The 18,032-nt window shown below is 32.2% G+C and overlaps 1 protein-coding gene across 7 annotated transcripts in view; it reads left to right on the top strand.

Annotated features, from left to right (window-relative positions):
- The window catches only part of nAChRalpha4 (nicotinic acetylcholine receptor alpha4), a 252,998-nt gene that overhangs the window by 138,428 nt on the left and 96,538 nt on the right, over positions 1–18,032 (top strand). For 5 of the 7 annotated variants that reach the window (XM_076370226.1, XM_076370236.1, XM_076370240.1 and 2 more), the window contains one exon: positions 14,372–14,552. The exons of the other annotated variants lie outside the window; for them this stretch is intronic. In XM_076370226.1, the coding sequence (XP_076226341.1) occupies positions 14,372–14,552 (181 nt within the window). The remainder of the gene's footprint in view (positions 1–14,371; positions 14,553–18,032) is intronic. 7 annotated transcript variants of the gene reach the window in all.

Below are 18,032 nucleotides of genomic sequence, written 5' to 3'. Positions count from 1 at the left end.
GTTTTACTACACGGCTGAGTAGATTTTAAAACAATTTTACTGCTTTACTTTATTACCGAATTTTACACTGAAATATCTACGTAACTATAACTTGGGAGCAGTGGATAAAGAAATTTGACTTTTACCGTATATATTGTCTTATAAGATGGGTTCCAATCTTCAAGTGCTCAGCAAATTTTCGTTCTATAAAGGTGAATTGCATGATTAGGATAGTCTTACTTTCCCGGTTATAATATATTAATATTTCAATATGAAATTGCGGGGAATTTTCTATGTACAGTTATAATTTTATTTATGATAATATAATTTATTCCATTCTTATTAATAATATTGTCAATTGTTTTAATTAATAATTGGAGAAAAACTTATTTTTTAGAATTAATTGTAAATGGTTTGGTAGCAGACGATGTAAACTATAACTCAATCAATTTATTCGTTTCGTATGTGATTAATACGAAAATTAGAAACATATTTACAGAAATATTTGAAGTATATGTCGTTTTAAATAGAACACGTGGTTTATTTATGTTTTCAAACTTTAGGAGTTTACTTATAGTCTATAGAATATTCATTTATTGTTAGCAACAACTGGTGGGAGTTTAAGTTGAACAATATCTCCCTTGACGCGCTTTCTTTCCGAAGTAACCGCCAGCAATGCTGCATTAATGACGGAGTTACGTGTATATGGTGGTAAACTTTAAAATTGACTTCGGAACTAACAGCGAAAACTCAAACGTTTCTGAATAACATTCTGGAAACTTCAAACTACATTCCTGAAAATGTTCCCTGTTTTACTTCTATTGTGAGGGTGAATGTATAATTAAGTTCCAAAGTTTCATGTTTTCGAAAGATATTATCTTAACGCTGGGTTGTGTTTATTGAGTTTCAAATGGAAGAATTTATGAAAGGAAGGAGTGATTTTCGTATGTTTGTATTAGATTTCGTATATATTTTTTATTATATAAATATCATTGAATATCTCTGCGTATTATGAAAATCCTACATTATTATATTCTTTCATCGTATAGGTACACAAAATAGCCATGGTATAGTGTTGCAAATGCAGGACAGATAACAATGACATATTCAGACCAAAAACTGAAGCAAAACGAAGAAAAACCACTCGTTTAACAGAAAAAATGTATGACTGATTTTTGAAAGAATCACTGTCATTTTGAGTTTTAACACATTCATGACCAGCCACAAGCTAACTCGTGTTTGCACTTGCATTAGCTATTTCAAGATTGCAAACAAAATTTTCAAAGCTATAAAAAACATACGTGCGAAGTTTTATTTCAATTCATTATGCATAAATAAAATATACTGAAGTCTGTTTAGACTATTCCACTTTCATATTTAATTACGAAATAATAAAGAGTGACATGGGATAGCTTTTGCATAAAATTGCCGACCAACAATGTGTTAAGATGACGTTGTACTCGTCGAACTCAGTCAAGTGGTTAAATGCATATATAATCATAATTTGTTACAAAAATTAAGTCTGAAGGAGTTCATTTATTGGCGGCTGGAAATCGAAGAAGTTCCTACCCTTGGCAGAATATAACTGGGATGCACTGACGATAGGGGTGAGGGAAGAGGGGTGTGAAGGTGTACACACGATCGGGGTGCAGGATCGATGAAGAAGGTTTTCCACTTTTCAGCGAGCTGGATGGTTGTAGCCGGGCAGGATTCCGCCTGTGAGGGTTCGGCGAATTTTGAGAATGGGGATGTCATCAGGCTACCGATTCTTCAAGCCGGTAAATCCGAACTGATGCGCAGTTCCTTCGCAGAAGTTGTACGATAGGTACCGAATAGCAAGCCGACTTCCTATCGAGATGGATCGTTTAGCGAGTTCGCTAACTCCCTCAAAAATGATCATCGATTTAACTGGATGATTATGTTATTTCGCTATTTCCATCCTGAGCTGTAGCATTTTGAGGTTATGATAACTTCAATTTTTCGATATCACATTTAGTCCATTTCTAGTATAAAATGGTATAATAGGTTTGAAATAGGTTTACTTCAAAATTGTTTTTGTGATTCCATTGTATTGATGTTTATTAACCCCTTGCCCTACAATTTAATTTCGCAGTTTCACTTGTTAGAACTATCTATCGTTAATAATGCACTAGCAACACAAAGAACTCCATACTCTTTCTATGTCTAGGTTTACTCTAACCCATACAAATTGTTAACAAGAAAAATAATGTTTCATTTTAACTCAAAAGAACAGAATTACATTTATATTTGTTAAACCATATTAGAAATCTTCCTTATGAGTCTGACACGATATTGTAAGGCAAGGGGTTGACACGCTGATTGCCAAGAAAAAGTTCAGCGTTTTATGTATCGCTTATTGTTTCTTGGCAAAGCTAAAAGGAATAAGTTATTAATGGTTTGTATCGCAATTCTTATGTTACGTTATTACCTAGTTATTTTCACTGTTGAACATTTTTATTCGATGTTAGTTATCTTATGAATAATAATTGTTTTCAACTAATATAGAAGTTGATAAGATTCATGACACTAAATTTGATGATCGTATTATTATTCGTTGTTTAACTAAGTATTACTGTATAAGCATATGCTTAATATACTGACACAATATTCTAAGGTAATTAAGTTACTCTCACTTTAAAAATGTTATTTACAATTGCCTATAAAGAATCGATTGTAATAAAACTTTGTATCAATGTAGAAAGAAATATTGCTCATGCTAAATGTTAACAAACTTTGTTACTGGGTTTGTAGGTAGTAGGTAAAAATAAAATTAAACTTTCTTGCCAGAAGTATGTAGGTAATTTGTAAGTACTGTATTAGAAGGTTATTATAAAATTATGAAATCTTACTGATTTATGTGCCCGCTTAAATATGTTTCACTTACTTTTGTAGACATAAATTTAATATTTGAATAATATTGAATTTATAATGAACCGAGTTTCTAATTTTGTCTAATTTTATGAAACGTTATAACGATTTTCTCATTTAATTCGTTTTGAGTTTCAGAAGAATTCAGAAGAAGAATATTACTTTAGCCTTTTGGTTTCATATTTATGTTACGTATTTTTAATAAAACATTAATGGATTTTAGAATATTTCAAAATAAAAAATAAAAAATTTTAACTTTAGAATAAGAATGAAATCGCGACACTTGTACAGAAATCCGTACAAACAAAACAGCCTATATATTATTACACGACTCTTTCCTTTTTTTAAACAGAATCTTATTATTAGATTTTTAATTTTTACTGAAAATTCCAATTAAACTTTCCCTGAAAAGTGGATTACCAAATCAACAGAAACGAACGTGTTCAACATTTGTTGCATTTCTGGTTCAATCACAGTTTAAAGGCAACCAAAGCCGCTGCAAATATTGGAACAGTCTATGGAGAAGATTCTATCTACGGCGGATCTGAAGTGTGTTGCACGTTCCGAAGAATGCAATCTTGTTTTCAATAAAACTAAACTTTTATCTAAAATTGAAAGTCCGATATCTTTCTATTTTATCCATTTTGTCTAACAATAATAGAAAAACTAAATTAATATTCAGTGCCCTATAATTAGCGATTCAATTGGAAGAGACGTGATTTTACACGAGAAAATAAATTGTAAAATTATTAGATAAACATTTGTCTATTACTGTCGAAACTAAAATACTGTTGATTAAAAAGAAATTATTTAATAAACTAAGAAAAATATAGAAAATGTCGAAACAAAGATTACCGCGGAATTATGATACGACGTTTTTAATTCCTATGTATAAAAACTGATAACACGATTAGAATAGCATCATAAAAATATTAATTTCACATTAACAAGTGCTGCATACTTATGATACAATGAAACATTTTTAAAATTGTATTTTATATTTTTCGAGGTAAACTTTTCTAGTGCAGTAACCAAACCGTTTGGCATTTGAGTACGGCGCGCAGAAGTTTATTACCAGTGGTAACTGATAGTGTTCAACGTGCACGTTTATCCCTATCCCCCAGTGAATACTATCCATCGTATCGCAGTTTACACGATTTGAAAGATACATGTGAATGTCCGTGGCTGGAAGGCAAAGCGATATGAGCCATAGGTTTTCACTTTCGGAATGTAACTGTTTGAAGTTAGTAGTTCATTTCTGGCTGCCGATTTTGAACTATTCATGTTCTTGTTTTAACACGTTGACGGTTGCATATTTATCACAGATATACTCACGATTTTCCCACAGATTAAACGTAAACTTTCTCGTTTTTTACTAGTTCTTTCCATACAGGCGTCCATGAAATAGTTAAATTATACTTATTGATGAAAACATTGATGCTATTGTCTAAACTGTGTTGTATTTTGTACTAATTATTAACTTTTGTTACGGTACAGAATATTTTTATGATGACAGCATATAAAAAGACGAAAAATAAATATAACAGAAAGTTTCTATTTCGATCAGCTAAAATTTGTCTTTTTCAGTATAGATTCAAGATATGCATTTATATGTAATATATGTTTATTATAAATATCTAAATTTAATTTGATAATATCGAAATAGGCACACGGTAGAAACTTGAAATTGAATTTAATAGATATAGAGATATCTTAATAAGAAGAGAATATTATTTTGTGTTTATAAATATTTAATTTTTTAGAAGATATGTATCTATGATAACAGGTTTATAGTCTTTCCTACTAGGAAATCATTAACTCTTGACAAATTACCTGTTACAAAATAAATCATAACATGAGAAGTTAAGTATATTATTTGAAAATTACATAATAAATTTATTATATAATATTCTACATATTATGTTCATTATTTTTTGTCATACAAAATACAGCAATCATATTTTGTCTTCATTAGGACTAGAAATTTTTGTGAATATGACATTTAAATGGTTTGGCCTTACAGCTATTGAATTATACGTTTATACATTAAATAATCAAATTCTTCTTTTTACTATCGAAGATTAAATCGATCAAATTTATCTGTTTTCCGTCTTTTTTCCCCGTTCCTTCACTCATTCCAGTCACGGGGGTCATTAGTATAACCAGTGATGTCGATTACAATGGTCCTTAATTACGAGATCACTTCGCTAACTTTTTTATTCGACTTTTTCGGGCGGACGTCTCAATTCGCTTGCTTCTCCAGTTTAAAACTCACGAAATTCCTTCATAAAACTTTCCCTTAGACAATTGATCACTCTTTCTGCAACTTTCTTCATCTTTCCTTTCCTATATTTGACGTTGTTAACAAAGTCTGTAGAAAATTTTTTAAAGTTGTCGTGGAAAATGCAGTACGAACTTAAAAAGAACATTTATCGTTGAACATTATTGATCATACTTTTAAGTTTAAACATTTTTTAATTTATTTATATATCTAAGAACACAACTCTTTGCCTTGCAATTAATTTTCAGTTAATTAAGACTGTTTTATCATTGTTGGATTATTTCATCGAGAAATATATGAGGTTGAAGAAATAATGTATTTTAAATGGTACAGATTAAAAACATGATGGACAAGATGTCACATAGCTTCACTAAATAAAAACAGCAAATATTCAGAAATCAATAATTTATTGTAATAAATACAACCAAATTCACACTATACATACACGTATTAATTAAATAAATTCATATTTCGAATTTCTAACAACCGTTAACGTTTATCCACGAAGAAAGAAAATCTATCCTTGCTGACCAAATTTACGTTTATTATATTTTAACTTTGTAACTCTACATCCAGAGAGGCTTTCATTAGAATAGCTACTTATTTTACGAAGTTTTGCTAATATATTTTTTTGCAATATCATAATTGCATCGTAGATAGATAAGAACAATTTCACTGCTCCTTCAAACTTCTTCAACAAATTATTATAAAGCAATACATTAAACTACATTTAATAAAATTACGTTGATACAATCAATAATGAAACGAAAAACCGAGAATGCTTCAGTTTACAAAGGGTTAGACTTTAATAGCGGGGAAATAATGCTGCATTCCCTACTAAAAAAAAATTAAAATATCAATGTTTACAAATTCCAATCTGTAATACTCACAATGGGTCTGATTTGATATTATAAAACAAAAAGTTAATGACAGTTAGTTATAAATACACTTCGATTCGAATGTTTTACTTTAATCTGTGTTTTTTATATTGATCACTCTTAGGTAAGATTAATGAAAACGTTTTGGAAGGTATTTACGTACGGTGATCTAGGAAAAATAGTGTGTTCTCGATGCTGGGTATCCGTGAACATGTTCTACAATCCGGATTTTCGAGGTAACGACACGAGTATTTCTCCGGGGACCGTATAGCCACGGGCAATCTCTTCGATTGGAAGACACCAGTTTGTCCTACAACACGTTTTCACAAAATCGAATTCCGTCTGGTTCCGATAACAGTTTCATACAGTCGCTCGCAAGAATATTCGGACGCTGTTTTATTTTTTTCTTCAAACGTTTGTATCCGTGGCGTGAACAGAGAAGTGTTTTTGTGTACTGGCGTTGGACAAAAGATACCATATGTAAAGACCGTAACCGGTTCATTCATTGTTTGTGTATAAATAAATTATCTACTATTAAACAATCACAAATAAATCGAAGTTATCCGATATTCCAAATTTTTTGACCGCAGTGCACGAATATTCATTATTTGTGAATAAATAAATTACCTACCACTAAAAAATCGCAAATAAATCAAAATTATTCGATATTCCAAATTTTCTGATCGCAGAGGACGAATAAATTCCTTGTTACGCATGAATTCAATTTCAATTTGATTTAATCTTTACCTCTATATTTTCTATGACATTCAATAAATAAACTACTTCTGATCTAATAAATCGAAGACATATCAAAGATCTTTTTCTATAAATTTTCTTCCACCCTCTTCTGACCTTTCAGAAACATTTTTATCCCTTCTACACATTAAACACCTCGTATATTAACACGTTAACACTAACTGAAAACGCGACACTTTACATACACCTACGTCTACCGTAACCGTTCAAATAACTGGTTATAAAATAAAGGTAAACAAATTAAGTGATAAATGTTTCTTAGTGAAAACAAAAACAATAGGAAAGAAAAAAATTGAAATACCGATTAATCGAACAATATAAGAACTGATATAAAGTTAAATGGACGAAAGAAAATACAGAATTTTTAACTAAATTTGAAAACCGGTCGTGGTAGACACGTTTAGTGTTAAGCGCCACGTCAGTCACCGGTGACTGGCAATATACTTTTCGCTCAAGCTGCGTCAGTCACCGTTGACCGATGATATACGTATAATTTAACCGTTTTTACAAAGAATATACTACGTATGAAAATATACATCTAGCCTTATCACAACCTCACATATATCTCCTGCCACTAGTATATCGTCGATATCCGACCTAAACGGAAAGGAAGACAAAATAGTGTTAATATCGATATTCTTCAGCCCCGCAAACTTCAGCTATAATCGAGGGAAATGAATTATTGCGTAGATTAATATCTTACCCTCCGATTTATTTCTCAACTGTGATATATACAGCTACTTTGTCATCAATAATTTATTAAAAAGAAGAGGAAAATTCTAGGTATATTGTACGTTTGTCCTAAAGCAGACTTGTTAAATCTACGACCCCAGACGGCGAATACGTCCCAAAAAAAAAATTATAAACTTACGAACCATATGAGATTGCAACTAAAAGGCCTATTAACAATACTACAAATACGAGTTAACCCCTTGATCAACAATATCGTGCCCGGCTCGTGACGAAAATTTTAAATCGAATTTACCTTTAAATATAGATTAAATATTACTATTCTATTATGAGTCGTTAAGCTTCTGAGTAAATGTACATCGAACAAGCATCAAAATGTCTTCTTTTCCTAAGAATTTGTTAATGATAAAGTAGTTGTAACGATCGTACTTAAGAAATAAAACATAGGGCAAGGGGTTAGAAATGTTATTAATTTATGTGCGGTCCATAGCAACCTGTCTTCTTACAATGAGGCTTAGGAAAACTAAAATCTTGAACACCTCTGCTTTAAAGTATAATAGTCGATAACAGAAGAATAATATTTAATTTAAATTCACATGAATTGAGTGATATTTATGCTTGATAAATTCTCTTTCAAATCTTCACAAGTCTGACGCGATAATGTAGGACAAGGGGTTAATTATGAGAAATCTGCTCCTCCGAATCGTTCCGTGAGCGAACGAGATAAATAAAACATGCCCCGCGAGAGCGTACGCATTCCTTTCATCCTGTTCGTTCGCGAAAAATGGAAGGAGAATTGGCAGTCTTCGTTCCAGATGGCAGAAAACCCTACCAAGATTAAAAGGAAATGAAAACTATTGCGAAGGAGTCCCTGGGTCACCTTAGATACCGCAAGCCGTTTTCATCACCGGGTTCAACTTCAATTTCACTTAACCTCTGATCTTCCTACTACCCCCTCCCCCTGCCATCCCTTCCGTTACCGCTTAAGCTGTAGTTGTTGTTTCTGTCGCGAGTCCCCGCGATATTATTTCTCGAGTTTTCCTTACTCATGAAAAGGAGAGGAACCAGAGAATGGATGAATTTCAGTGGTTCGTCTGCTTTATTTTCCCTCCTTTGTTTCGATGGACCAGCCACTGACAATATGGCCGCTCGTGTTAAGCGTTGTTTAGCCGGAGACTCGTCACGGATATTTCTAGGAACGTTTCTTCGCTTATACGGCCTCCACGAAATATTTGAAAGAGGAATTGAAGGAGAGTTATGTTTGCAGATGTATGATGAATTTTACCGGGCAGTTCTTTTAGTAACATTCATGTGGTTCGTGGTGTTCCAAAGTTATTTGGAAGCATTTGATACATTTTTTATATTTTAAAATACACAAGAATTTAAAAAATTTTACAGATAGAAGTATTATAAGATGTATACAGTGTACATTGTCTGCTAAAATATATAGGTCAACCCTGCTACCGCGATTATCATAATTATCATGATAACAATGTTTGAAGACTCATGTTTCCTATTATATTTATGCTTCTTGATACAAAATTTAAAAGTAACTACATTTATTCAGAATTTCCTTACCTTCAATTAGTTAATAAACAAGTATCTATGAAATATTCAAAGCTTTGTTTGTCTAATATTGCTTTCTACTAATTATATTATGTACATTCCATTCTCTCAAGTACTAAGTTAACCAAAACAATATTTCTTTCCAATATAACGTACAAATAAATTGGAAGATGACATGCAGTCGACAAACAAAATGGCCAATATCTATTTAGAAATGGGACACAATTGAAATAGAATTCAATTAAATGAAAATTTAATCAAATGAAATTACAATTTAATCTCGTTCACGGGTAATTTTAATTATAAATGGAAAGTTGAAGTTGAAATTGTTCACCCGCAGCCGACATTGAGCATTTTTTAAGATATAAAAGCAATCTCTATTAAGGTCTGCAAAATACTGAGCTTTTAGTGAGAGGCATACGCGACTCCCTTTTTTTTCACCATCCTGGCAATTCATTAACCCAGATATCTGTCTCCCACGCTTCTTGTAAAGATAACGCCCCCTTATGAGGCGGCGCGTTACGTGGTTCGCAAGGGGCGATAGTGTGAGGGCGCGTTATAAAGATCGGAAGAGGTCTTAATCGGCGCCAGCCATCTTCGATACGGGCATTATATCATCGAGCTTGGTTCGTCCCTCGTCACGGTGAAATCGTAACGAGCGATCATCGATCAATTCTACCGGGAGAATTTCGAGCACGATATGCCCGTAAACCTTTTGTTGGGCGAACACTCCTCGTTGAAATCTATTTGAGGCGATGTGAAGGATTGCCAATAGAGGAACAGATCGATCATTTAATATCGAGGATCGTATTGTGTTAAGGGGATTTAAAGACTGCAGAATTGATCAGACTTTATTCTTATTATTGTGTGTTCACATCGTTACGAAAGCATTACCGTTTAATGGGAATTAAAATTACCGTCGTATTGGTATTATCTTTACTTATGTAACAGTAGAAACTTATTGTTCTTTTATTACTTGTATATTGTTACTTATTGGGGTGGGCGATGACATTTAGACATGTGTAACGGAAATAACGAATGAAGGAGATATTATTCCAAGTAAAGTAATGGAATCATTTATTTGGAATATATGCAAACAAATTTTAGAAGTTCATTTTAAGGAAAATCTGTGAAAATGGTTTATTGAAAACTATATGATTTTTTCAATTAGTAATATTAAAAGAACAATGGCAATGTTGATGGACATTAAAGCATGAAGACGTTTGATAAAAGTAAATAGTTTAAATGATAGGTATTGATGAAGTCTGTGATTTTTGATTAAATGTATGATACGTCATTAAAATATATCTTTATTTTCTCAATACAATTGAATATCAAGTAACTGAATTTTTAATGAAATGACAATTTATAAAATGTATTTGTATGTAATAAACTATTAAACAAATAATATTAACAGATAAAGTAGCGAAGAAAGTAAAAAATAAAGTGCTAGCTCTATCTAATTAATTATTTTAATAAACCTTTATTTCGATAGCGTTAAATCTTGGCCCACGTTCTCCACTCTAAATTTAGTCGAAATCTGAAGAATGGTAGCTCAAGGAATGCTTCGTAAGCATGTAGAAAACTTCAGAAAAGTGCAATTTATAGTCTCCGAAAAGTAGATCACAAAAATAAGCACTTTTTATGAGGACAAAGTAGGAAGCCCTCTTAAAGTGAAAGGTATCGTATATTAACTATACAATTTTTTCATACAATCAGAATTCTTTCTTTACGTAATAAACTTGATTCAGAAATTGTTGCAATAGATTTCTTTATTAATTTCTATTATCTTTATAAGACTTTAGCAAATTCGTGTGAAATAATATTTAAATCAATATTATTTATTATATTTTTCATTTTCTAAATAAAAACACCTAAATATTTGTTCATTATATGTATGAAAAAATTATTTAATACGAGGTTAATGCATTTAAGAAAACTAGACAATCATGTTTGCAGGAGAAATTTCTTCAAACCAATGTTTTCTTAATACAAGAACTGCTGCAATTTCAAAATAACTAGTTTTAGTTTTCTTATTTTAAAATTATTCAAATCATAACGTTTCTATCGGAATTGTTAGTGTTTATATCCAAAAATTATACAAAAAATAAATATTTTCGTTTATATAACACATTTAAGAGAATTGAAGATTTTTTAATTTATTAGAAACAGATTAATATTATACACTTTGCTTCAAATTGATCTTTCAAGTTTGATTTTATATGATTTATTTCCAAATTAGTTTCGCATGTTATTAAACTCTGTTATTAAAATTGAAATTTCGTCGTGTTGATTTCAATCTGGTATGCTGATTACTCAGAAAACACTCAATGTGTGTTTATGCACTGTAATATGCAACGAAGCACAGTGTTTATTCGTGTGTACTGCAGGACTGCTTTAGGCAACGGAAGTTGGATTGTTAATAAGCACATATTCCCCTACCTGTTTGTGTCGAACCACCATTCATATTCGAACTACATAAACTGAATAAAATAGAGAGAAAATCTGAGCTTTAAAATCACTAACGAAATAATTCAATCTTAATATATCATATTACAAGTATTCGTATACTGACAAAATTGAAAAAGACATAATTACAACTGAAAAATATATAATTTCTTCTACATGAATTTTATGCAGGATATCAGATAATTTTGAACAGAGAAGAGTATAAAGAAATACAATTTTTCTTTAATTTATCTTAAGAACAGTTGAAAATTTAACACAATTATAATAATCAAGAACGCACAATGTTAATACGATAATAGTTTTGCGAAAATGTATATTTATATTATACTGGTATAAAAGAGAAGTAATTAATCATTATTAACGTATTTCACTGTTGACATTTTAGGAGATAAATATGTGATAGATTTATTCATCGAAATTAAGTCTTTTGAAAAGTTCAGATATTTTAACAGCGAGATGAATTGGAAACGTAGATATTATTTAAATTCTTCTTGTATATAAAATTCAGTGTTTAACTGTGGTAAAGCGTTCCTATATTAACGAGAGAAATTTTGCAGAATGTCATTAATAAGTATAATAATATTCTCTTTACTGAATATACGTATTTGTCCATATATTTTATAAACACGTGTCGTGATGCACGAAGTCGTATTTACACTGCTTAGGTCTCCAATGTAAACGATTCAACTTCAAATGTACATTTCGTTGTAAATTAGCTTTGAAATATTTCTGTTGCATTTCGAATTATAATTCAGTTATATTTTCTTATGTGTTATTTGTCATAGCATGATACTTGATACTTTATTTTATCCTTCTATATATTTATATGTATATGTACATTTATAAACAATATTTATACAGATATAATATTAATAAATGAATATATATTTATAATTATACATATTATAATTATTACATATTTATATATTTATAATATTTTTGCGTATATTGACATTGTTATTTGTAAATGTACATATAGATTATTATATAGATATACGTATGAGATCGGAAAGTTGTGTGTTAACTGTACGCTAAATGTACACTATGAAAACATGGTATAAAGTAACTAGAAAAAAAGATATTTACCCCAGAGAATTTTATATGAGAATTTTGCAAGTGTATTACACGTTCAAAGGTAATCAGAAGAGTTTTAATCAAAGGATTCCCATGTTAATGATGAACCACATAGTCGCAGGCAAAACGAAGAAAACGCCAGCGATAAATTGCAAGAAGATCCATGTTTACCAACATGTGTGTTGCGCTAGCTTAAAAGCAGTACAAAATGTAAACTTTAAAGATTAACGAATAAACAACTCTGTCATAAATGTTGATTCGTTTAAAAAAAAAAAAGGAGACCGAACTTACTGATCAGTATTATACATTATTTTTTAGATTGACTTTTATCTATTGCCTATATGCAGGTGCCTATTTATTTTTATGATATATTTATATTTACTCTTCCTATTATTTTTTCATTTTAAAAAACTATTTTTTTCATATATGAATATACAATTTCATATGAGAAAACTGCAGTCGGGGAAACGTGGCTATGTTAAAATGCATCCTCTGACTGTCGAAAAGTTTTCAGTGTATAGCATTCACAAATACATATGATTTTTAATTGTAAATTAAATGTATAATATAATATTTCTTACTACACAGTTTAACATGTAATCAGTTGTTTAATTTGTAACAGTATTTTGATTCATCATGCTTATCGTAAATGTAAAAACTCAATTCTAATGAGCGGGTATTTAAATATTTGAATAGTTATTTTTTATAATAAATATTCAAATACTTTTGCAAACAGTTCTGTTATTATAAAGAGAAAAATTGAAGAATGTCATAATGGATAGTTATTGATATCATATTTAACAAATTTAATTTGAGACGTTTAAAACGAATTACATAAATTTATGAATTGAACTATAACTTAATTAATTAATTTATAACTAAACTTCAAATATAATACATATAATTTTAGTAAGAAATATCCTAGGTTTTATTTCTTTATCCATGAATAGGTATAAGAACAAAGAAACTTATATATTCTATCAATAACATTTTTTTTATTGCCTTATGTATAACAACATTCACGGCGACATTAAGATCGAAATAAGAGCCTTCATAATGAATCTGAAGCATTTATTGTCATTCCATTTTAATGAAATCCAAAAATACTTACTAGAGGAATTTATTTGTTCGATGCTTTATAAAATGTATTTCGTATTCTTCTCAAGAAATATCAGAACTCCAGAATCAATGAACTATTACAACCAAGTTTGATTAATGAAAAATGACCATTGGAATATCATAATGAACAATACTCAATGCACAATATTTCCTTTTCGAACTTCAAAAATCACTTGGCATTCAATCAATGAAGCAAACAACAAAAGTATTTCGTACTTCAATATCAGCGTTCGCGCGCGTACCGACATAGAAACGCAATTCTCGTTCGATCAACAACGCGTCGAGATCATCGCGCTCGAGGTACACAATCTTCGAGTTTCGTGTTTCTCCGGGAACTGGTCGGTAACAAATCCACACGTCCGAATGAAAACTCACGTTCCAACCCACGACAAAACCGTACATTCGCGGGGATCCCAACCGTAGGTTCTAAAGAACGGCATCGTTAAGACTCATTCAAAGCAAAAAGCAAAAAAAAACGACAACGAAAAACCAGAAAAAAGAAAAAGAAAAAGAAAAAGAAAAAGAAAACAAAACAAAACAAAAGAAAAAAACAAACAAAACAAAAAAAATCACCAAAAATGAAAAAAAATGACGGCTTGGTATCGAATTGGAAATACAAAGTAAGCTCGACCGCCGCAGCGCCCAGAACCACTAATGTGCTCGCTCGCAGCGCGGACGGCAACTTCGAGGTGACCTTGGCCACGAAGGCCACCATCTACCATCAAGGATTGGTCGAGTGGAAGCCCCCCGCCATTTATAAGTCATCCTGCGAGATCGACGTGGAGTACTTCCCATTTGACGAGCAGACCTGCGTCCTCAAGTTCGGTTCGTGGACCTATGACGGCTTCAAGGTAAACTTGCATGGTAGCCGCCTAAGTTCCCTGCCGCAGAAATATCGGTCATCCGCGACGTGGATCGAGCGAAATATCGTGATGCGTCGGGGACGATCGAAATTTTTAGATAGTAAGGTTAGACTAACAAGATGAAAAAAAAAAATATATATATATATATATACATATACATATGAACGATCGGCTCGTCGCCGTGTGGATTTCGGAACTCGGTGGATCGTGTTCTGGAGATTGCATGATCAAACGGGACTGATGATGGGAGTCGAGAAACTACGTTGGGAGACACGGATGCTGCCAGGCTTTTGTTTCTCTGTTTTCTTTCTTTCTTGGAAATCGTGTCTGACAGAATTAGCACGATCCATGTGGGATTTTTGTCCCTTCCGATGGGATAATTAGCGACTCGGTAGAATATTTCGTTTTGCTTTTAAACATGATACGCGAGATTCGAAAGAATTTCCGAGTTTGGTTAGCTTTCAAAATGACGATTGTTTAGCTTTTTCGTTAACAGATCTTCTTGTGTCTTGAATACATTACTTGAAGAAGTATGCTTGACCAGTTTTTGAAAGAAGCAAACTTAATAGTGGCAGAAATATAGCAATATATAATAGAATCGTCGATCGAAGTTGCTATATGTCAGTGTATCCAACCACACTTTTCACTAAAGAAAACATTAAAGCAAAATTTAGTCGATACAACGAATATTCTTCATTGTCTGCTATTTCGTGAGAAGCATTTACACAACAAAGGCAAAGACAGAAACGAAATATTTGAAAAAATAAATACGCGCGTCTCGCTTATTTCACGAAAATCCCCATGAATCTCGTAGAGTCCCCATCAGCGATTGCGCTCAGAGAAAGGTTGATTAAACCGAAACGTGTAAAGCAAACGGTCAGTCGAAGGAAAGGTACTATAGCGGAAGCTTCGAGGCCGTTTTGACTTAGAAGGTAAGAGAGTCTGAATATGGCAGCATCCGGCGTTCTTCTCGAGGAGCCAATCGTGATCACGTTCGGCTCGTTTCTTCGGTGATTCCAGCGCCGACGGGAACTACGAGGTGACGCTGATGACCAAGGCCACGGTCTACTATTCGGGATTGGTCGTGTGGCAACCGCCGGCCGTATATAAATCCTCCTGCTCCATCGACGTTGAGTTCTTTCCATACGACGTACAGACCTGTGTTTTGAAGTTAGGCTCCTGGACCTATGACGGTTTTAAGGTGCCACGTAACAAGCAAGGAGCACGAATCGCCAGATTGAAACCTTTTTGCTCGTGTCATATATGATCGGTCGTTCCCAGTTTTTATTCGCCTTGGTTTACTATATAACATTTCTGTTCTGTTTTTCATTTGTTTCTCTTTTATGTTCCATCAGAGAATGCCACCTTGATATTTATATATATATATATAAATATAAATATAAATATTTATAAATGTGTACCCGTAATCGTGTTCCGCGATGCGCTGGTCACGGACGTCACACGTCGATATCTATATATTATTTATATATATATATGTACATACATTATATATATATATATACATTTCAATATTGTTACTTGGTGTGGACTGCAGTGTTATTTGATTGAACAGTCGTCGTGATGTCGTACGGTCAGCTCGTTTTTATATTATTATTCTGCGGTGTACGCGAACGATCCTACAGGCTCGCATATCTTATGATAGTCAAATAGCGTCTCGTTGCCGTCGTATCTTTCGCGAGAATCTAGAACAATTCTGCACAGACTAGCCTTTGGTGATCAAAATCGTGGTTACTAGGCAGAGATTACACATTTTTTGGTATTGCTGATTGTTTATTGTTCATTGTTAGTTTATTGCGAATTATTAGCGTCAATTGGATTTTGCACATTTCTCGATAAGTCGGTTTGTTACTGGGATAATAGTCGCTACATAGATGCTAAGAATCCTTGGAGTAAGTCTGGGCAACTCATCACTTCCGGCAACGGTGCCTGCCGCGTTCTGGCGGAAGGCCAGCCGACAGTATGAAACTACTCTTGATGTAGTGGTTCCATTGTAGGGAAGTGTATAAAGCGTTGTTTGAGATCAAAGCGCATACCTCTCTAACGGCATGATTAAGAATTGTGTGTAGGGTCACCTCCAACGATCAAAGTGTTCAACAAGTAATTTCTAATGTTCTTTGGTGTTGCAAGGTAAATGATCTTTTTGCCGATCTTATAGTATATAACCATTTTGTAAGTATTGTTTGGTGAAATTTCAAAATATTCTTGTTACGCAGTCATGATTATTATCGTTAGATATTTCGTTAAGTTTTTTCGACGTTCTCGGTTCCCTTCGATCTTGAATGTGAAATGAATTTATTTAACAAATTTACAAGAAAATTCAATTGCACTGGTTATAACACTCGTAAGTTAGATGAATTAAACACATCTCCATTTAATTACTGTCGAATTTTTTTCATTGATTGACACCTACGTGATTTTATAACTCTGCAAAGTGGTTTTATTGGGAAAACTACTTCTGAAGTAATTACTGCTCAACGTAACCTTATTGATTTATGGATATTATTAAATTAATTGCACATATTAAGCTTTAATGGAGACATTTACCTTACTACCCTTATCGCTTGTTATTTAATGTCTGTTATGTTAAATCGGTTAAACAAATGTACAAATGTGGTAATACATTTTCCTGTGACTATTTTTTTAATATGTTCGATGATTAATAATATACTAACACACACTGTTAGGCAGTAAAGTTTTCATTACCTTTACAAAGAAAGTATTTTACATACCATGGATTCATAAAAATCCAATGATTGAGAATTCAGAATAACCGAAAATAAATTTGTTGTTAACACAAATGAGTTACCCAGATCTGCATTAAAGATTTTATCTTAGTAACAACATGATAGATTATATGTAATTTACATTTGACTAAACGACGTTTACCAAGTTATATACAATCTTAGCCTTAAGAATGACTAAAATTATCTTCCTAGTAACTATAGGTATATTAAGAATAAGTCCAGACAATATATATATGTATGTATGTTCGCGTGGTAAAGATTAGGAGCCTTTAGGGTCTTCACCTTAGTAACACGAATCGCTGAGAGGTGTTCTGCAATTACTACCTATATCTGGAAAGAATAGTTGCTAACAGGGCCATCTGAGGACATGGTCTGATCAAGAACAAATTTTCCTACCTTCATTGGATCATATATCTCCATGAAAATTTGTTACAAAAAATTCTTCAATTCCTACGAGCAATATCAAGTTCTTTATCAAAATCCAAGACTTGAGACGAACAGAATTTTAATGGCAATGAGCACAGAGTTTTAAGTAGGAGAAATTCTTTGCAGCTTTGGCAGTCGAGATTAAGAGTTACTAGGGATTTTGCCTGGTAACAATGAATCACTGACAAGTCATTGAATACTTTTGTTTTTTTACCTTCGTACGAACTGCTCCCACTAGTTAATAATGTCGAACAATCTCATTCCTTTGTTTCGAACT

Source organism: Nomia melanderi, chromosome 1 (assembly GCF_051020985.1).
Source record: "Nomia melanderi isolate GNS246 chromosome 1, iyNomMela1, whole genome shotgun sequence".
NCBI classification, from domain to species: domain Eukaryota; kingdom Metazoa; phylum Arthropoda; class Insecta; order Hymenoptera; family Halictidae; genus Nomia; species Nomia melanderi.
Note: the sequence above shows the minus strand (reverse complement) of the source record. Positions and strands in the feature narration are given on the sequence as shown.